Genomic DNA, 22,925 nt, shown 5'->3' on the forward strand with positions numbered 1-22,925 from the left:
TTAGAAAGGTAGTATAAGATAAATATTGTAATATGCAACATTTTTCATTTGTTTTGTTACAAATGACTATTCATGAGGGAATAGTTTGTTCATTTCTTGATTGCATTAGTTAAAACTAAGTTGAAGCTAGAATGTCGAATGTATTCGCCATTCCTTCTAACATTAATAATTGATAATTTTACATTTCTTTATGTCATACTTTTTAATTTTTGTTCTGTGTCATGTTTGCGAGGGACATAAATTGTAGTTTATTGTTTAATGAACTTTATTTAAAGGTCCATATCATACATGTATTACTTATATCATCATAAGTCATATGTCCTAACATTAATTCCAGATGCACATTTCAGTCATCAAAAGCTCTTCTAAGCTATTATTTCTACCACATTATTTAAAGGGGGGGAAAAGTTTAAGAAATAATTGACCTTCATGTCCAAGATAGCTGAATATATAACATATTCTCTTGACATCACGTAAATTTTGTATTTTCATTCCCTAGAACTGTAGAAGTCCATTATGATCCATTTTTACTTTTCCTTTTTTAGCCTAAATCATTGACTTTATATGTTCTGTGTATAAATTTATTTAGCCATTTATATATATAGTTACATATCAATAACTTTCCTGACAGTTAATTTACATTAAAGCTGAAAAGAAGTTAAATATGAGGGAATGCTAGTGTACTTTGACTAATAATATTGTGTATCTGTCTTTGTGCTTTTTTTATGATATGTATTTTTAAGATGAGGGAGCTATATCAGTTTACAGTGCTGCATGTTGAGTTATAGTATCACATCCTACAGGTGTTTGTTACCAACCCACACCTACTTTATCATTTATTTTAAAACCCAATGTAATTTTACCTTTGTCACCCCCTTTTAAGAAAAAAAACTCATTGAAAAAATCCATTTTGTGTATCCTGATTCCAAGGTGGTTTATCATTTCACTTTTGTACCCCTATTTGTTTTTGGTTTGGTTTCAAGAATAATATAATATGTAGAACATACTACAAGTTATAGTTTAGGTCTTTGCATTTCATTGGTATCTTCTTCATGGCATAGTGAAGTAAATATTGAGGTTATGAAGAAAATGAGAAAATATTATAAATGTTCCCATTTAATTTATTTATAGATTACTTATTAAAAGTTCTGGAAATTCTGTCTTCATGAGATACTAACTACATATTCATGACCATAATTTTAACATAGTTATCCAAATCATTAAACTGAAAGAGAATTTCTCTAATTATACAATTACAAGACAATAATTTCATTAAGTTATAAATAGAATTATTATTGCCTTATATTGAGCAATGTTGTAGGACTATATATAACTGGGAAATTTTCAGACCTTTTGCCTCTCATCCATCTCCTGTATAAGCCACTTTCTTCCTATTCTATACTAATAAATAGGGCGACACAGTATTTCTTTACTTTAAAATGTGGGCAAGTTTTAAACTTGAAGTGTCTTGGCTTTAAATTTCACCCTCTTAAATTATTTTTATTTTTTGACTTTGAGCCCTCATTTATATGCACATTTTTATTATAGTGTGATTTTAAAAGTTATAGTTGATAATTTTGAATGTTTGTTATGTCACAAGAATTTGTGAAATATTTGAACTCCTATTTGAAATCTCTAAATAATCCCCAAACATAGTAGTTATATTTTCAACATTAATAATAAGAATAAACAAATCGATTGCTACATTGAGACATTTTTAAAAGGTTTGCTTTTAAAAATAAGAAATGAAAAGCTTGAAATTTTGATTGTTTTGAGAATGTTATAATATTATCCTTCTTGTTTGAGATTTGGAATTTGTGTGAAAAAAGAATACATGAACACATTTTTACTACTCCTATTTTAAGGCTAATCCTGGCATTGTCACTTGCCTTGAAAATCATCCTCACAAACTTCAGACAGGACAATCTTTAACATTTCGAGAAATTAATGGAATGACAGGCTTAAATGGATCTGTGCAACAAATAACTGGTAAGTTGTTATATTTTGCTGATGAATTTATATTTAAACATTAGTCAATAAATACACTTATAGTTCAAATACTAGATGTTTGGAACACAACATCAATTCAAACAGAAATGATCTAGTTCTTGGCTTCAAAACATTCAATTCAAGCAAGAGATGCTGATGTTCAAAAGTGATGATATAAAGAAAATATAGGCATTCTAAGAACTTTAAAGTTAGCAAGGAAACCTGTCCAGTTTAACAACTGCAGGAGTAAGAACAGGATGTATTGATAAAGTTAAAGATTGCTTTAGTTTAGGGACCCTCCCTGGTGGTGCAACAGGTTAAAGCACCACATTATGAAGCTCAAGAAGCCACTGCAGCACGAGTGTGATTCCTGGCCAGTGAGCTGACCCACATGATGTGGGAGACCTCTCTTGGTCTGCTTGCTGCTCCCCTCAGCAGTGTAGTTTGCCAGTCTGCCTGTTCTGCTCCCCACTCTGTCTCTGATGAATCCTCTCACCCACCACACCTCTAGCTATACCCCAGATCTGTAAATAAATAAATCTTTAAAAAAGTTTTTTTAATTTAGTTTAGGAAGTTGATGAATAGAATATTCTATGTCGGCATAATAAGAGCAAACAAGGAGGTAGGGAAATAAAAGATTTAACATATAAGTTGGCAATGGGAATTGTGAAGGCTTTGTAATCTCATGATAAGTGATTGAAGATAAGAACATTGGCAACTTACTTATTTACTTAGCCTTGCAAGAGCATGCTTTGGAGAGATCATGAATACAGTTTAGGTTTGTTGAGTGAAGTGGCCATGTAATATTCAAGTAGAGGTAGATGTTCTTTTACTGTGGTTTGGAGAAAAGGAATGAATGAATGAATGCCTAGATGATAAGTAATTAAAGGAGTCTCTTTTTGATTTGTTTTGTTTTTACTGGACTAAACTGAGATCATTACCCAAAGGAAATGCCTTAAAGAATTTGTGTCTGATTTTGCAAATAATTTATTTAGCTAGTCATTTAAGACTGATTGTTGTTGGGCACTGCCTGGTGGCACAGAGTTAAAGTGCAGCACCCCACAGCCACTGCAGCATGAGTTTGATCCTTGGCAGAGGAAGTGACCCACATGGCATGGAGATCTCTCCTATCCTGCCCGCTGCTCCCCTCAGCAGTGTATTTCAGTAAAATTACCTGTTCTGCTCCCCCTTCTGTCTCGAATACTCTGGCCCCCTCTACCTCTGGCCTGTCCCAGTTTTGCATGCATAAATAAGTTTTTTTTTTTTTTAATTATGATTGTTTTTATTTGGGGGTTCCTGCAATGGAAAGTAATAGTGACTGATTCAAAACTTAATGCTGCATATAAAAGGAGCCTCCACTGGATATGAGTAAAAATATAAGCCACATTTTATACCAGAATTCTTTAGACAGTGAGAGAATATTTAAATAGATGGGCAGTTTTGAAACTTTCTTCTTTTTTTAATACATGCTGATTCTTTCTACTTTGTTAACTTTCTACTTGAAATGCATTTTTAAAAAGCTAAAATTTTTGTCGTATATGTTCATATCTGTGCATATTTTTCAGTACTTAAAATATGTAAAATATTCAAATTTTAAATATTTTTATCCTTGCTCTTAACATACAATTTGGCGTATTATACTTAGTGATTTCCTTTGGCTTTCCATTAAGCAAAATACCTATGTGATCTTTTCCCATCAGTAATTATAGAATATTCTTTTTCATTCTTTTAAATTGTTTTGTACAACTGCATGGTATGAAACAAACCAGTATCACAGTATAATTTTAATTTGAAATTTGTTTTTATGAATGAGGGTAAGTGCTTCTTTTTCAAGAGTTAGATCAGTTTTCCTTTATGTGAACTATCTGTCCTTTGCCATATTGAATTGTTGATCACTTTCTTAATCATTCCTCAGAACTCCTAATTACTTTAAAGTGATATTACATTATAATTAAAGTGGCATTGATTCAGTAAGTATTTTAGTAAAAATATTGGAAATAACGTATTCAAATGGATGAAGGTTTTAAATGTCAAAAAATATGCCTAAAAATTACTGAATGAAAGTGTGGGAAAAATATTTCTTTAAAACACTCAAGTGTGAAAGGCTTTTCTGACTCAAATAAAAGAATATTATAAAAGAGAACACTAAAAAGTTGGAATATGTTATATGAATGCACAGAAAAAAATTCGTCACAAGCAAAGCTATGTGTATCTACTATGTATCTGCTTCTGGATATTCTATTCCATTTGGCTGCCTGCCTGTTCATAAAATGGTGTCACATTAAATTATTAATTATTAATTCTGTATCAATGTCAGCACTTTCATTACTGGTCTTATAAAATATTGTAATATGTAATATTTTATAAATAGTAGTATTTATAGTAATATCTTATTAAGGCTAAATATTAATATTAATATGTATAGTAATATTACATTTTTCCCCCTTTGAATTTTCTTTACTAATTTTGTTGAGCCGTAAAATTCACTTTAAAAATAATCTGTCTAGCTCTCTGTACTTTCCCCAAAAAAAGATTCATAGTGGTATATCCTTAATTTTGTAAGTTTGAGGAAAGTAGCTCCTTTAGGCTGGTAAATCGTAAAATTTAAATACCTCTCTTTATAACCATTTCTTGTGTGTGTGTGTGTGTGTGTGTGTTTTTAATCTTTTAGTGGTATCACCATTTTCTTTTAGCATTGGTGATACTAGAGAACTGGAACCTTACTTACATGGAGGCATAGCTGTTCAAGTTAAGACTCCTAAAACATTTTGCTTTGTAAGTATTTTTTGCCAACTTAAATATTTCATTACTGAATAATGACAAAAGTTAAAACTACTATGTTATTATCACAGTCGTTAGCTTAAAGGCTGAATAGATTTTGTATTTTAATTTTCATCCACTTTCAGCTAGAATACTAAATTCATACAACTGAAGCATATTAAGTTAACTAAAGGAACTATAATTTTTGGAATCATCAAATTATAATTCTTACAATTTTTTAATGGGAAACAAGATAAAGCTAATATTTTTTTTCTAGACATAACAAGCTTTGGAGTAGCTTGTGTTTTATTACTTAGAAATAAAAGGAGTGTTTTCATACTAGTTAATTTTTTTAATATTTTTTTAAATTTCAAGAGTGTATGTTGGAAGTATAAGATAAATCCTGTAAACTGTCTTTGAAAGGGAAATGCAAGTCTCTGAAGAGAGTGAATTAGAGGCTGTATCAAAGACTACAGTCTCCTGCTGGTTTAATCCATAGGGGATATCTTAGTATAATACATATTTAGTTTTCCTTGCAAATTCTCAAGATTTTAACTTGACTACCTTTCTGGTTATAGATAATTGTTGTCTTTTCCAAGACTTTGTTCAAGCCAGAGTTAGAACAAAGCAATAATTAAAATTCTACAGCTAGTCAAATCTCCCCTACATTGCTTTCTTTTGCTGTTGCTTAATTAGATAATTTATGTATCAAATAAATTTCAGGTTAGGTGGATTTTTTTGTCTGTGCTTCATTGTTATGTTAGTTTTTATGTTGTTGTTTGTATGTACTTTGTGCCAAGGGTAAATTTTTATTTTGAGTATTTATTCAAGACTTGTCAAGCATTGCAAGTGTTGATAACTTAATATCAGAAAGGTATGACAAGCTTTTCAATTAAAACAGTTTGTTTGAGGGTATATAGATGTTCACCAGTTCTTCCTAAATTATGTGAAGCTTGTTGTCCTTTTGCATTAACATTAAAAAATAAAGTGTGTTAAGACAAGAAGTAACGGGAAAGGGTAATTAATTGTTTTATATTTCAGTTAAAGCTTATTAGCTCAATCTAAATTATTTCAGACCTTTGGGAGATATTTGTGCTTTTGTGCTTTGACATGTAACAGTGTTGCTTCATCTGAAGTTTTTTGGAATTTTTTTTACCACTTTAGGAGCCATTGGAGAGGCAAATAACACATCCAAAGTACCTTATTGCGGATTTTAGCAAACCCGAGGTAAATAAACACTTTTAGGTATGAGACAAGAATGCCTTTAGGGAAAAGAATTAGTAGGTAATGTGATTATAGAATTTAAAAATGGAAGAAGTGTGTATATATCTATTTCAATAAACATGTGATATTTAGATTTCTAAAGTTGACTCCTGAGGGTTAAAAACAGGACTTTTTTTTTTTGTTCGTGGAAAACTATTAGAATAATAGAAACAAGTTTTATTTTTGTTACAATATGCAATTTTATGGAATATTGAAAGACAGTTTCACTAATTTATACTAAGGTAATCTAATTAAAAGATCTGTTTTTTAAACCCCGTATTTTTTTAAATCAGTAAATATATTTTATAGCAGTGAATATGTTTTCACAAAGTAAGAATTGCATCATTAACGGTTGCCAAATTTATAAATGTTGACAGGTGAAAAGGATTAGGCGATCTAGTACAAATATTGTTCTTATTTAGCTAACTTTACTGTAAATTTCATGTGAATGACTTAGTAAAAACAAATCATACAAACTGGGATTGAAACGTGGATCTGTTATGTATTTGTGGCTTTGAGTCATTAGGCTAATATGTTTATTGTAAAGAATAAATTACATCATGTTTAAAAGGATTAGCATAGTGACTAAAACTCAAATATTGATCTTCTTCTAATATTGTAAATAGGTACCTTTACAGATTCACACAGCTATGCTTGCCTTGGACCAGTTTCAAGAGAACTATGGCCGTAAGCCAAATACTGGGTAATGTTCTTTATTTGAAGTAACTTTTTTCCTTATGACAGGAGCTTCTCAAAAGTTATATATTAAAAACTTTTAAAAAGTAGCAAAATGTATCTTGTTGCTAGATATATCAAACTATAAACATCTTTTTTATGACCGTCTTTTCAGTGGGAGTGGAAAGATCAATTTATATAAGTGGAATACACTTAAATAAGGATTTTCTATTTTGAAATTTTCAAAAACTCCCAATTTTTAAAACAAAAAAACCTGAGAAATATTACCAGTTTTGTATAACAGTTTTACCTTTTAGACTATTAAGTTAGAAATGTTTTTACAGAAGTTTTCTGCCATTTATATTTAAAGTAAATATTTATAAACTGTCCTTTAGATGAGCATGATTTTAGAGCAATCTGTAATAAGTAATTATTAATCACTAATGTAATTACTTTGTGCTGCCTGTTGTCAGAATTCCACATTTGTATGTTTCTTAAATTGTAGTTTTCTATATGGCAATTTTCATAACATTGAGATAATTGAAATTGGGATGTTTTGTTTTGAATCCTAGATGCCAGCAAGATTCAGAAGAGTTAATGAAATTAACAATATCTATAAGTGAAACCTTGGAAGAGAAGGTAAATATCCAAAGTTATGGACATTAAAAGTTAACATAAATGTTCTATATGTTAATATTCTCTTATTCTTCAGGTCCTCGCTTTATTAATTTTTGGCTGTGACAATAAGCAAGTCACTTGACTTTCATTTTGCTTTAGTTTACAGAGTTGTAAAATGGGATTATTGTACTTCATAGGGTCACTGTGATTGTGAAATGACATTCACAGTATATGGAATATAGTAATTACTATTTGCTGATGGTACTATATTTTTGGTATTAGAATTACCTCTTCTGGTCCTTCCTGGTGTTGCATTATATTAAAGCGCAGCACTGCAAGCTAGCCACAACAGCTTCAGTGCAAGTTGGATCACCGGCCCCAGCCCCGGAGGTGACCCACATGGTGCAGCAGACCTCTCCTGTCTCATCTGCTGCTCCCCTTAGCAGTGTACTTAGTCATTTTGTCTGTTCTGCTTCCCACTCTGTCTCTGGTGATCCTCTCACTGCTCCTGCATCTCTGGCCTTTATCCCAGTTCTATATGCATAAATAAATTTAAAAATCTTTTTTAAAAGATTACTTTCTTTGATTTATTGGGTTTGTTGACACACAAGAATTCACTCTCATCTTTCCTAACTAACCATCATCTCTTTTCTATATTATATATACATTATCTTTTAACTGCATTTTATGTACGGTATTTAGACAAAGCACCTAGAAAATTTTTTTCAATCTTTGATGCCAAATTTCTGTTATTTATTTGGGAGAGAAATTTTTAATAGCTGAAATGTTTTGATTTTTATTTTCTATGCCTATCTTACATTTGCTTTGTGTGATAAACTGATTTTTATGCTTTTTTTATTTTTGGATAGCAAAAGGGTTCTAGATTTCTTTTTATTAAGCATCCCTCTTCTGTTAGGATACTGAAAAGGAGTTTTATAGTGAGTGATTTCTTTTGGTGAGAACTGTGTGTAAATCTTTTGTATCTCTTTGATTTCTGCCAAATCCTTAAATTACCTCTATTCATCCTTTTTCCCTTTGTCAAAGGATGCTCTCCTTTTCTGTTGCATCATTCTCTCCCAGAGATGTCGTTTTGCCATAGCCAGTGCTGAGCTCTATCAGATTCTATGACTCTTTTGTACTTGGTATGAAACTTGTTTTTTCTAAGGATGGTTTTGACAAAATTTTGTTGCCATTGGGTCTTCTGTTCTCTTTTCTGTGGTCACATGCTTCCTGCCTTCTCTGCAGGTTGCAGCAAAGTGAGGTCCAGAAATAGTTCTGTTGGGTTTGGTGTTTATTTCTCTATTTATAGGTTATTTAAAAGTTCATAATATTTTGTTACTCAGTAATGCTGAAGGCCTGCCACTGTTTTATATCTCTTCTTGTGATATGTATCTATTTTTTGAGATTGTGTGGGGGAAATTCAGACTTAGACAGAACCAAAATAATTGAAATTTGGACGGTGGTTTGTTCATTTAAAAATTGTAGAATCTTAGGAGATAATATAACCTAGTGGATGTAGCTGTGGTGTTGAATTTGTGGGTTGAGATTCTGATTTTAACACTTGCTATAAAATCCTGAGTAGGTTGCTTAATCTTTCACAGTTACAGTTTTCTAATTTATCTGATAGTAGTTTAATTATCTAGGATTGCTTTGAAGATTCTATGAGGATCTAAGGTACAACAAAGAGTAGGTGTTCTTATTACCTCCTACTAGCATTCTTATCAATGTTTTAGATGTTGACTAACACCAATACTTTGCTTTCAAACTTTAAATGAAATCATCATCTATGCGAATTGAAAAGAATACTGAATAATTGAAAAGAATGGAGTGAGTGAGAATAATGAGGAGATAATAACTTCTTTGTATCATAGTATCTTTAAGCATGTAATAAAAGTCATTCCTCTTCCCACATGTAAATGTACAAGTATTGTTATTTTAATAAGTAAGATTTTGAGCCCTACTGAAATCTTAAGGTTAAGATTACTAATGTTACAAGAATAGGAAGAGAACCAGTAGCTGGAACTTATGAAGAGATTTTTCTCACAAATAAGAAATTGTGCTAAAACAACATCTCAATACAATTTTCCATTATTTCTTTAAATGTTCTGAAAAATCTTATTTTGAGAAACTTTTTAGGTATGACAATGATAATGTGATCATTGCTCTTAGATAGTATGCAAAAATGCCATCACTCACTTTCAAAATTATCTTTTTTAGCAATGTATTCACTTGTATACTCTGCAATTTCAAAGAAACTGATAGTCCCTTATCATTTTTTGTAGATCATTTTTTTTTAATCTATGTTAAATATTTTCCCATAGTTTCCATGAAAATTTTATTGTGTTCTGATCATTAGTAAATATTTACTGATGCTACAGAGTTGTTCTTTTAACAAAAACTATAAATGATAGGTAAATAATTCCATTTAATTCTAAATGGTGCCCTAGTATAACATATAAGTCAAAAAGTAAAAATGAACAGAGGGTAATAAATATGCAATTGGGACTTTCATTATGAAATTGGGACTTTTTTAACACTTAAAATTACTAAAGAAATTAAGTAGCTTTTCCAGAAATTGAACGGTAATTTTCATTTTACATCATTGAAATTTTTAATATACTATTTGAATACTCTTAACAATATTATCTTTTATGATTTTTGTTTTCAGCCTGAAGTAAATGCTGACATTGTGCATTGGCTCTCTTGGACTGCTCAAGGCTTTTTACCCCCACTTGCTGCTGCAGTAGGAGGTGTTGCAAGCCAAGAAGTATTGAAAGCTGTGACAGGAAAGTTTTCTCCTTTGTGCCAGTGGGTTAGTTTTGTATTTTAGCATTTTTTTTTAATATTTGGCATTTCCACCAAATGAATAATGAATCTTACGAATTATAATACAGTATTATTTAAAATAAAAGCAACTTTGAATACCTTTCTGATACATGAGGGAGCTGTAATACACCAATAAATCTTAACTCTATAATTGAAACTGACAAGATCTTATGTTGAAGCTATTGGGCTATAACCCATAGTTGCATTCTGGAATGTATTTCCCTCATTGTGAATGTGAAAATGAATTTCCTATTCTTACAAATAGCATTCATGAGTTCTCGGACTCCTGAATTTGTTCCTTGCATTCTTTCCACATCTGTAATTAAACTTTCATATTGCCTTCCTAAATATATACTTGTAAAAATAGAAAAAATAGGAATGATACAAGCTTACAAATTATGTAATGTTAAAACATTAAAAGGTGGAATAGAAACCCTTGTTTCTGTTTCCACAAGAAATAACTACAAGGGTTATTAAAGTTTAGTATTCAGGCCCTTCCTATTTTGTTGAAATGTTTTGAATGTAACATTTATCTTCTATCTTTTAAAAAGTATCCACATAGTGAGATTTGCAACTGAGTTATTGGGTTTATTTTAACACAGAATTCAAACTCACTTGTTGAAGTCTAGCTTAGATATAACTTAACAGTATGGGAAACTTAAATTATTTGTTATTAATATAGATTCTGTGTCATAATTAAAGTGACTAATGGTCATGTAAAAATTTAGCCACATAAGTTATTTCTATGAAAAAGAGAGCTTCAGTTCTTTTTTTCCTTAAGTTTATTTCAGTTTGGTGGCTTCCTAAATTCTTGTATAGTATTTATAATTATAAATGACATATAATATAACCAAGTTAGAATATAATACAGATTAGGACTTTCATCAAGTGAATTATTTAAATATAGCTGAAATTAAATAGAACTTCCAGAGTTTTTAACATAGTCATAAAAATAAGTTTGGAATTAAAATTTCCTTTTGTTTGTTTAAATTACATCTCTCTATATATATACACCAGCATAATGAACCAAACATATAATGAATCAAAAATGTCTTTTAATAGTTCCTTCAGTTTTAACCATAGTTTCAATGAAAGAATATAGGAATGTATATTGTATTTTAATAATTGTGCTTTATTATTTTACTCTGAATTGGCATTTTTATCAGTTTTCTCTAATGAATGTTAAATAACTGCAGAAGAGAAGAATTTTTTTTCTAATAACTTAAGTTTTATATGTATTTAAGTTGTGTTTTTATCTTCTATTTCAAGTTATTCATTGAAGCAGCAGATGTTATTGAATTCCTAGGGAAACCTGAACGTGAAGATTTTCTCCCACGGTAATACTGAATTAGAATTGCTTTTTTCTCAGTTGTATGTTTATAAGAGGCAACTAAGTCAAAAGAGTTTTTTTTAAAACATGCATTTGCTTTAGATGGCTTTTCCCCTAACTCATTTCTGTTGTTTCTTTGCATAAAGTCTATTTTAGATATCACAATTCTACCATATCTCTATAAAAAATATGAAGGTTTCACTTATATGTAAAATTGGTTAGATTCAATATACTGTTCTGATATTAATTCAAAGCAATTCTTATCTACAAGTTTTATTTTTATTAGTCATTCTTTACCTTTTTGGTTCACAGATCTCTTTGAGAAGCTGACAAAAGTTTATGAATTCTCCCTAAGTACATATACCCAAATCTGTTTTCTATTTAAGTGAATGAACAACTCCAAAGCCTATCTAGAGACTTAAGGATCTTTATTAAAACCCCTGCCTTAGAAAAATTATCTTTTATGCATAAACTAAAGGAACCTTCACTTAAACCATTTTGACTTAAGATATTAACTGATTGGGAAAGAAAAACCGACTCCTTTATGAATTCTTTTCTTTCAAATAAGATAGTTTCTGTTAGCTTGGGAGAAACTTTTTTAGAGGACTAGGAAGCTGTTGAATATTATTTTGTAAGTAGAGCATGAAATTAGTTCTAACAATTATAAAACTAACCTTAATTTTTTATGCATTTTCTTGGTCATTATTGTTTACCTCAGAGGAGATAGATATGATGCCTTACGAGCCTGCATTGGAGACACATTGTGTCAGAAGCTACAAAATTTAAATATTTTCTTAGTAAGTATGAGCAATGATAAGAATAAATTTATATAGTCAAGTTGCCATTGTGTATCATCAAAAATCAAAAATTTGAGGCTAAGCAAGTAAGGTTTCTAACATAGTAGATGCTGAGTAAATGTTTGAAATAATTGGTTTACATTCTGTGACTCCCAGACCAAATTCATCTTGATGCCTGTTATGTAAATAAACATTCACTGGAATACAGTCATGCCTTTTCATTTACGTATTTTTGTGTGTGTGTGTCTTTTTCATACTATAATGATATAATCAAGTAATTGTAAATCTTACAATGATATAATCAAGTAATTGAAATCTTATGCCCTGCAAAGCTGAAAATACTATCTGACCCTTGACAAAAGTTTATAATCTCTAATGAATTAGCACATTAAAAAATGAGCATAAAGTTTTGAATATTAAATGATAGTTTAGAGATAAAGCTGTGGTTTTTTCCAGTTTTTATTTCTTACCAAATGAACAAATACATAGGTGAATTCTGCCCTTTTTAGATGTCTTGATACATTGGTAGGGAAATTTTCCCCAGTAGCATAAAGCTTCTCTTCCTGCCACTTGTGGGTTTATTTTATTTTAATTAGTTCTGAAAATACTGGTGATTTTTAGTAATAATTTTAAAATAATGTTTTAAAAATTAGCAACTATTTCTAAGTTTATGCATATGGAGTCAACTATTAATCATTTTTTACATAGGAAATTCTTAGCATAGTTATATCTATCAGATGGGTGGCAAAATTATAGAGGAACTCTTCCAATAAAATGTTGCACTGATGTTTTATTGTTACTTGTTTATTTTATATAAAAATGGTCAGTTTATCTTTTGTCAGTGTATCTTTTATTTGGAATTTTGTTAAGACTTTACATTTAAAGGAGTTTTAAATAATGTTTAGTAAACCAGATAATTAATTGAAAAGAATCACAAATGTTAAGATAATCTTTAAAAGTTATGTATTTTTTGTTAATTAACATTTGAAGGAATTTAAGATGAAATTGCTCTTTAGTAAAAAGTTCTAATTTTATTAAATCTGATATTTCATTTTTCTCATCTGTAGGTAGGATGTGGAGCCATAGGCTGTGAAATGTTAAAAAATTTTGCTTTACTTGGTGTTGGCACAAACAAAGAAAAGGGAATGGTAAGATGTCAATCCTTGAGAACTAAGGGTTTACATTTCTGTTGCTGTTCATTGTCTGTTTAATTATATTTTTTTGGTTGAAGTAATGTTTGCATTCTTCCTGTCAGGCATTTTCACCATAATGCACCCACCACTGAATCACCCACAGTCCACCCATAATCCATGATGCTTCCTTCTCTCTTGTTCTTATATCTTTCTTCCCCCTTCCTTTTCTGGGTGCTTTAGTTATAGTCAGCTAACAAGGGTTAGTTTTTAGGATTGCATTTGTTTATCTGACCCTTAGTTTAGTTATTCTGTATTCTACACATTAATGTTGACATTCAGTATTTATCTTTCTCCTAATTTCTTTCAATAGCATTATCCCTTCCTGTTCTACCCATATTTCTACAAATGGCATGAGATTACCTTTCTTGATTGCTGAGTAATATTCCTTGTGTGTATGTGTGTGTCACATTTTTTAACTCTTTTGACCATAGATTGGGAATATTGTTTTTAAGGGATAAAATTAAAGTAGAAATTGAGAGATCTTAATACCTTTCTAATCATTTTTCCTATAAATCAGGCCCTGTGGCAGTTTTAACTCTCTGCCCCTCAGTTTCTACCTCTAAGTCTGTGAAACAGATACGTGTACTGCCTACCTCATAATAGATGAGGATTAAATGGGAAGGGGCTTTGCAGCTATACAGCACATTAATACTAATTCTCAGATGCAATTTTTTAAATTTTCCAGATGGGAAAGCAGATTACTCAGGTATAGTTTCATTTGCTGATCAGTAAAAGGAGAGGGAATAATATAAACATTGTACAGTTTAAATTTTAAGACTGTAAATATGAGTTAGTTGGGAATCCATGTCATATTCACTGGTGCTGTTTTGCCTTTTTCAATATAAGCTAATTTCCCAGCATACAGATTTAATAGATTTATCATGGTGTCTGGAAGTGAATAATTAAATGACTAAAATTTATATAACTGATCACACTTTATAATTTACTAAACTTGGTTTTTTTATTTCACTTAAAAGGTTATTTGGCAATGTTCTTAAATAAAACTTCTATTTAAAAGTTTGGCGAATTTGAGACTGGGCAGTGGGAAAATAAATGTTGTTCATTGGTATCATAGAAAGTAGAAGGGAGAGTTCAAATAACCTCTAATTGTTCAGGAGGAAAATAGAATTTTAATTAATTGTAGCTCTTAAGCCCTATGTGCATGTTAAAATTCTAAGAATAACCACATAAAAATAGATGTTTAATTTCTAAACCAATCCAGAGAGGAGTGGGAAAGATTGGAATCAATCTTTGATCAGTCCAGTTGCCAAAAAAAAATAGAAGTCAATAAAAAGTGTGATTGGGGAAGGTGGGAAAGCTTTATTTCAGTAATCACAATAATTATCTGTTGACTTTTTGTCTAAACACATTTTCTGATTTTGTTTTTATTCTACTTAAAAGACATACCCTGTGCATAATTACACAGAAATGTTGAAAGTTAATGTGTTTGTGAATATCAGGCAACATGGTGGACCATGCTGCAAAAAATACTGCTCTTAATCAAGCCAGTGTAAATAACAAGAATAAGTGACAAATGCATTATGCATACTTTTCAGTGTCTGCTTTCTTTTTGCATCCTTTAGAATGGGGATCTGCAAACTTTCTTTAAGGACCATTTTCCAGCTGCTTTAGACTTCAGACTTTAAGTCTCTATAACATTAACCATTGCCACTGTACATGAAAACAGCCATAAATATTTAAATGAATTGACAGTGTTCCAATAAAACTTGATTTACAAAGGCAGGCAAACTGCCAGCTCTATAGTTTGTAGACTGGTGTTTACTAGCAAGAATTCCTTTCAAACTGAAACATGTAATAATTTTTTGAAATAGTTTGAAGATAAATAAAATTGAGAAAGAAAGCTAGCTCCTCTATTGCTAATCCATTACATGTTTCTAAAACATAATAGTGATTTTTTTTTTTACTTTTGTTCTATTATTAATAATTAGTAAAGTTTTAAACTAGAATTGCATTTGGTTTCAGCTATTTGGTGTGTTCGTACATTAATTAGCTATAAGTATTAAAAGGGTAATGTTGCAAATTGGAATATTATTATTATAACCTTTACCAGCCAGAATAATTTAGAATAACTTACAGAAGTTAGTCATTCTAAGAAAATGCAAAAATAGCTTAAAACTTGTCTATTATGTAATTTAGCTATTTTGTTGTTGTTGTTAGGTTACAGTTACAGATCCGGATTTGATAGAAAAATCCAACTTGAATAGACAGTTTCTGTTTCGTCCTCATCACATTCAGGTGTGTTGCTCTTCCATTTAAAATTCAAATATATATGAAAAAGAAGCTACCTTTTTATAAATGCAAAATGGTACTTGTATAATGAGTTTTTTATTAAAATTTTTCAAATTGTCAAATAATGGAACTAACAGGAAACATTAAAATTATTTTGTTTAATATGTATTAGAATTTTTTGTTCTTTTGGCATCTCTTTTTATTGTAACATAATGCTTGTTTTCAGTCTTTTTTAAATAGAGATCAATAAGAAAAGAAGCAGTTTAGTCACTCAAGCCAGGTATCTTGCAATTTAGAAATTTTTTACTTTATTATTGACATTTAATAACTCAGTAATCTCAGTTGATTGACTAATCTTAGAAATGTTATAAACAGAAAAGTAACTGAGGCAGGTGACAATATAATTTAATTGCTTCACTATCCAAATATAAGGATTTATGTTACAGGGTCCTGAAGTAAAGCCTATGTCACAAAATTCATTCACTTAAATTTCAGCATTTTAGTTATGGGAGAATTATGTTATATATTCTTATTTTACTGAGTTCTAAGAAAGTTTCCATTCTATATGTACAGTAACAGCCATGAGAAATAAAAATAGGTAGCCTAATAATGTGAGAAATCAGACTTAATACCATTAAAGTTAGACCAGATAAAATGGTCTATAGATATTTAGTGTCAGAGCCAGTACTACTACAACTTCAGTGACATTTGAAATGACACCAGTGATTTAGTAATGCTCTCTAAACCTTTAAGATTGCATTATATTTGGTGTATACTTTTTAAAATAAACATTTATACTATTTTAACTAGGAGTAATAAAAGTTTTAAAGAATTTTTTGCCAAAGTATTAAATTTCCATACTTTTGAGAGCTCATTTTCTGCTCTATGGTTTCTGATATGAATATTCTCTTCTTTTTCTTAGGTATTCACATAATTTAGATTTCATTACTTTCTAGTTTTCATTCATTTAGTTTTCATAAAATTTACTTTTATTTGGACTTTTAACTAATATTTTAAGAACTCTTGGAATTAGCTATATTTTAGAGGTTTAGATTTTTATGCTTTTCTGATAAATGTGCATTATTAAATGTAGTACTACTACAGTTAATATCATTTACACAATCTGAAAATGAAAATTGGTCATACTACTTTATCCTCACCTCATGTATGTATTCCAGTGTAATAAAATTATATTTTCAGTCATAACCTGCATTTTCTGTTTAACATTTACTTCTTCTGTTAATTTGTTTTTCATTTAGAAACCTAAAAGCTATACTGCTGCTGATGCAACTCTAAAAATAAATCCTCAATTAAAGATAGATGCACATTTAAACAAAGTGTGCCCGGCCACTGAGGCTATTTACAATGATGAATTTTATACTAAACAAGATATAATTATTACTGCATTAGATAATGTGGAAGCCAGGAGATATGTAGACAGGTATGTTTTTGAAATTCAAATTCATAAAGAATTGTCTTTGTTTTTACTATTTCCTATACATACTGAAAATTTACTGATTTGCTTTTATTATTATTCCCTATTTGTTACAGTAATTCTTAAACCCAGAATCTTTAACATGACCTAGTGGTTTTTATGGTTTTCTGCCAGCTGCCCATTGCTTCCATGTAAAATTTATCTGTTCCATCCTAGCTCCCCTTACTCTAATTACACATTCCTTTTAGTTCTTATTGGGTATCTGGAACTTTTTTTGTAACTCAGAGCCTTGTGCCTACTCTGCTTCAACCTCAGGAAGTTTGATAATCTTGTTCTAAAATCCCTGATTTGTCATCTGTGTATTTATTCTCCACCTACTGTGATTTTCCCTCATCCTTTGAGTTTGGAATACATGGCTTCCTTTGACAGACTTGTTTAGTAGCCCTCAAGTCCTAAATAAGATCCATCTGTGGTGATATTTGAGAGCACCCTACCTTTTCTTTCATAACACTTGTTTTTATTGATACAGAAAATTATTTATTTGAACACTAAATCACTTTTTTAGAAACTGTTTACTTTTCTATCACTGTATCTTCTGTACCCAATGCATGATGTCATTAAATATTTGTTTAATAAGCAGATGATTGAATGTGTGTAAGGTGTAGTCTTTACATATTTCTTACAGGTTAATGTGACTAATGTTAGTTGCTAAAGCAGATATACTAACAGAAATTTACTAGTTGAGACTAGTAAAAATTTTATAATCTTGGGCAGAGGAAAGAAAAAAACTTTAAGAAAGTAAAGTTTAATTATAGGCATTGTGAATATTGAGGAATAATATTAATATTGTTTGGGGTAAAAACAAAAATTGAGAAGATATAGTGGGATAGTATTTACAGTCAAAAAGTAACCAAAGAAATAGAAACCAAAAGAGGAATGGTAACACAGTTAAGAGTCATTTAGAAGGGTGCAGCAGACCTCTCCTGTCTTGTCCACTGCTCTCCTCATCCGTGTATTTCAGTAGATCTGCCTGGTCTGCTCCCCAACTCTATCTCTGGTGAATCCTCTTGCCTCCCCCATACCTCTGGCCTACACCCCAGTTCTTGTTGCATAAGTAAATAAATCCTTTTTTTAACAAGTAACCTAGAAGGAAACAATTGAAGTCCAGAATGTTGTCGTTGTACTAGTAGTGGTGGTGGTAGTAGTAGTAGTAGTAGTAGTAGTAGTAGTAGTAGTAGTAGTAGTAGTAGTAGATGACAGAGCTTACTAGTTGAGCAACAAAATTTGGAGGAAAGGGGAGTGGAGATGAAGGGATTATTTGATAGTACAATAGCTGCTTCCTAAAATACTGCATTTAAGAAGTGATGAGTATATGGAAAGATCAGTAGAAAGTAAGGATGCCCCCTGCTTGCTTTGTCTCTACTTGTTTTTATGTTTGTTGTCTATTATCTTTTCAAATAGCCGCTGCTTAGCAAATCTAAGACCCCTCTTAGATTCTGGAACAATGGGCACTAAAGGACACACTGAAGTTATTGTACCTCATTTAACTGAATCTTACAATAGTCATGTAAGTGAGTGTTTTTTAAAGTAAATGCCTTGTTTATAGTTCATAACTTTTTATAGTCATCAACAGATTTGATTTAGCTTCTCTAATCTTTGTGTTTTTTTGATCTGCCAAAAATGTAAATGAGTATTTGCATGTATATATATTTTTTTAAATATAGTTGAATTTCTACTTTTAATCATACTTTGTTCTTGATCTTTCAGGAGCCTTATTCTTATATTACTATTTTAGTTCTCAGAGCTGCTTAGTTTTCTGATAGTCTTTTAACTGTTGTTACACCCAGGATCCTACTAAAAAATCTGTTTCTCTCTTAGGATCAAGGTATCAATGTGCAATATTTTAAATAAACAATATAAAAGATAGTTTTGCAATAGTACCATAGTTTAAAATCACAGACATAGAAAATAATTATATGCTTTAGAATTTAAAAATATCAATCCAGTTTGTAAAATTGAGAGAATTTTTTTTTTACAAACTTTAAGTATCCCTTTATTTAATGGGTTGATTTGGTTTTGTTTTCATAAAGTTCTTTTTCCATGTATCTTCATGAAATGAGAAGTTTATATGGTAAAAGCATTATAATAGATAAAGTTGATCAATTTAATTTGACAAAAATTAGATGGAGAATATGGTATTCTGTGGTCATAATGGAAGATTTTCAAAGTGGGGAATGTTACATAATTCTCTAATTTCCTTTGAATCTCTCATTGTATTCTTTTCCAAGCTTTTTATATTTTTTGACATCATACTCATAAAAAACAGAGTCTAATACTCTCCTAGCTTCTTTCTTTGACTGATACCGTAATTTGTGATATTTTTTAGATAAAAAACTATAAATATCCAAGTAAAGAGATAAAGTGAGTCATTTTAGAGTGAGTAACCAATAAGCCTAGGCTAAAATGCCCAATAATAGAAAGTGGGTTTTTCTGTAGTTCTTTGCATATGACAATATAGGTATTTATTTAATAATTTCACGTACACTTTCTTGGAGTAATTGTAAGGACATATGCTTCATGTGCCTTCTCTTCATGAAGAAAGTAATTCATGATTTGCTAAACACTGGGGATTCTTGATTTGCTTTTCAAATAAGGAGTGTTGCAAAGTTTGAGCATCACCTTGATTTCTGAAAGAAAATAATATGGTAGTATGACATTTATTAAATAACTACACAGATAGTAAGTGCTTATAGAATTTATGTTTGTCACTAGACTGCTGTTAAAAAAAATACTGATTCGCTTAAAATCATATTTTATAATTTAGCGGGATCCCCCAGAAGAGGAAATACCATTTTGTACACTGAAATCCTTTCCAGCTGCTATTGAACATACCATACAATGGGCAAGAGATAAGGTAATGAAGATCTATTTACAAAAAATTTTTCTTTGAAATAGAAAAGATGGTATTTTCAGCTTTCAGACAAACCTGTTTGAAACTTTTCCTACTTTTTCTCTTACAGTTTGAAAGTTCCTTTTCCTACAAGCCTTCACTGTTTAACAAATTTTGGCAAACCTATTCATCAGCAGAAGAAGTACTACAGGTAAAAACCAATAAATTATACAGATTTAATATTTGTGTCAGTATAAATCTTTAAGTTTTGTACATGTAGTTTAGTTCTTAAAAAGAGATTATGTTAAAAAAAAAGAGAGAGATTATGTTGTCAGTGTATGTATTAATAAGGGCATGTGGAATCTGGAAACTAGCATCATAAGTGACCCCTCTTTTTTTAGTTTTGTTGAATTTTTTGGAATTTCCAATATTTGACCATGTATGAACCACAAACTAATCAAAATGTATAATAATGATAGGAAAGCAGTACATCATGAAACAGCTCATTTAGCTCTTTGGGAAAAGGCCAAGGTAAATTTCTTGAGTGGACAGTACTCTCAGACTTATTACTCTCAGGGTTAGGACAACTTCAAAATTATTTTCTTTAATCCTTTTAATACTAAAAACCCCAAATTTTTAATATAAAACATTTGTATCATATGTACATGTAGTTCTAGTAATTATAGCTTCCGATACCATGTTCATATACAGTCTTAATAACTTAAAGCTAGAAAAACATGGGGTTAGATAATAAATGTTAAAATAATAAATGTTAAAATTAACATCTGTGGTATATAAGAAAAATGTAAAAACAGGTAAAACTAAACCAGAGCAAACTCTATAGAGATATGACTATAGAGTTGAGGCTGCCAGAGTAAGATTAGGGGATGGGAAGCAAAAGGTAGAGCATCCTATTGTGGAGAATTATTGGTGCCTTGGTAATGGTGCATGCATGACATATATCTGAAGAGCTGTGAACCTATACCCCTACTTAGAGTATTATAATCCAACATTACCTTGACAAAAATAGTTCAGTGTAAAAAAGGTCCTTTTTCTCAGTATTCGTCAATCAATGAATAATATGAGCACTTCTAATTGAAAATTAATTAAAAGTAATATTTAAAAGTAATTTTAGAATTAAGATTTTGTGCATTTTTTTCCCCCATTTCCCTCATGAAAAGAAAAGAAAAAGGAATATGAAAAGGGACTTGGAGCTCAAGATGAAACAAAATTATAAAATACCTGCTGGAATTTCAAACATTGACTTACACTTGTTCTGTGTTTAATTGGAAAATGTGTTTGTTTTATTTTGGTTTTTTTCCCTCTTATTCTAGAAAATGCAAACTGGACACAGTTTAGAAGGTTGTTTTCAAGTTATTAAGTTACTTAGCAGAAGACCTAGAAATTGGTCCCAGTGTGTAGAATTAGCAAGATTAAAGTTTGAGAAATACTTTAACCATAAGGTGAGTATGTATTCACCATAAGGTGACTAAAGGTCTGACCTTGGTTCATTTAGTTATTGCCAAGTTAATTTTATTGATCTGAAGTGTCTGCTCGCTCTTTTTGGAATGTTTTTAGATCAACTGAGAACAAGTGTAGGACACATTTTATTTCTCTTTGAATGTGACTGGGTAAATAACGCATTTATATTACATCCATTGACTTGTCAGTTTTGCATTTAACTAATCTGTACTTTATGTGCAAAACCAGGTTTAGCCAGGGGCTCCGTCTAGAGAGTAAGGAATAGATTTCATCAGTGTTCTAAAAGAAGTTTGTTGTTGAGAGCAAAGCAAGAGACTTAGAAAGTAGATACTCAAAATTTTTTTTGGAATTTTGCCTTTTCCACTCATATTTAATAAGACCATTTTGTGTCTGTTTTCTTCATCTGTAAAATGATAATAAATGGTATTTAAGTCATAGGTTTATGTGAGGATAAAATGAGTTAATGCATATAAAACATTTAGAATAGAACTCACCCATAAGTGCTTAGTAAGTACTAGCTGTTACTCTTATCTCCTTCTATTTATTATTTCTAGAGTGTGTCTTGCACTCTCACTATTTTTAGTCTCTCTCACTCTATCCAAATATAAAGGAAGTTCATCTTTTTAAAAAAGTCTTTTGATTATACTTTACTTGGAATTTTCACTTCCATCTTGGCTCTGCTTTTTAGATAAATGGTCTATATTACGGTTTGTACTTCTACTTCTTTATCTACTATGTGTCTTCTTTCCCCTTACCTTCAAATTATTATGACCACAATTATCAGTGACCTCTTGTTTCAAAGTCTAAAGAACTCTTCAGTACTTGTCTTCTGTAGGTTTTTGAACTTTTTTTGTTCAACCAAGGAAATAGAGAGAACATAGTATATAGTGAACTCCATGTAACCCTGTACTTGTCATCCAAATTGAACAACCATCAACTCCTAGGCAATTTTGTTTCATCATAGTCAGGCCAAATATATCTTTCCCCAGTTGATTTTAAATCAGTCTCACATGTTACCATTTCTGAGTCAAAATAATAATGTGTTTTTGCCATTTTCATTTTTATTTTAAGGGTTAAATCTTTTAAAGGAGCAAAATAATATGTAAAAAGATGCTGCCATTTCTATCTAAAGGGACAAAGTAATGTATATGTGTTTGTAGTTGATGCTAAAATAACAAAAAAACTTCCAATTGTTTATAAAATATAATAGACAAAAAGGTTTTTCCAGGCATGAGGAGCAATGTTAGGAGAATGGGTAGATGGAATACAAAAGTGACTTGAAGACGTCACTGTATCTTTTTATCTATCTAATTCTTTAACTCAGGTGGGTAATTTTTTTTTTTTTTTCTTTAGGCACTTCAGCTTCTTCACTGTTTCCCTTTGAACACACGATTAAAAGATGGTAGTAAGTATAGCA

The 22,925-nt window shown here is 30.4% G+C and overlaps 1 protein-coding gene across 1 annotated transcript in view; it reads left to right on the plus strand.

Moving 5' to 3' along the window:
* UBA6 (ubiquitin-like modifier activating enzyme 6) overlaps positions 1–22,925 on the plus strand; it is a 67,533-nt gene that overhangs the window by 27,080 nt on the left and 17,528 nt on the right. The window contains exons 9-24 of the mRNA XM_004681264.2: positions 1,866–1,989; positions 4,661–4,764; positions 5,914–5,976; positions 6,639–6,715; positions 7,260–7,326; positions 9,974–10,117; positions 11,401–11,468; positions 12,180–12,258; positions 13,326–13,406; positions 15,630–15,707; positions 16,961–17,142; positions 18,598–18,703; positions 19,961–20,050; positions 20,157–20,237; positions 21,361–21,489; positions 22,862–22,913. Of these exons, the coding sequence (XP_004681321.1) occupies positions 1,866–1,989; positions 4,661–4,764; positions 5,914–5,976; positions 6,639–6,715; positions 7,260–7,326; positions 9,974–10,117; positions 11,401–11,468; positions 12,180–12,258; positions 13,326–13,406; positions 15,630–15,707; positions 16,961–17,142; positions 18,598–18,703; positions 19,961–20,050; positions 20,157–20,237; positions 21,361–21,489; positions 22,862–22,913 (1,525 nt within the window). The remainder of the gene's footprint in view (positions 1–1,865; positions 1,990–4,660; positions 4,765–5,913; positions 5,977–6,638; positions 6,716–7,259; positions 7,327–9,973; positions 10,118–11,400; positions 11,469–12,179; positions 12,259–13,325; positions 13,407–15,629; positions 15,708–16,960; positions 17,143–18,597; positions 18,704–19,960; positions 20,051–20,156; positions 20,238–21,360; positions 21,490–22,861; positions 22,914–22,925) is intronic.

Source organism: Condylura cristata, unplaced genomic scaffold (assembly GCF_000260355.1).
Source record: "Condylura cristata isolate star-nosed mole 26May11 unplaced genomic scaffold, ConCri1.0 scaffold00012, whole genome shotgun sequence".
In the NCBI taxonomy this organism is placed as follows: Eukaryota; Metazoa; Chordata; class Mammalia; order Eulipotyphla; family Talpidae; genus Condylura; species Condylura cristata.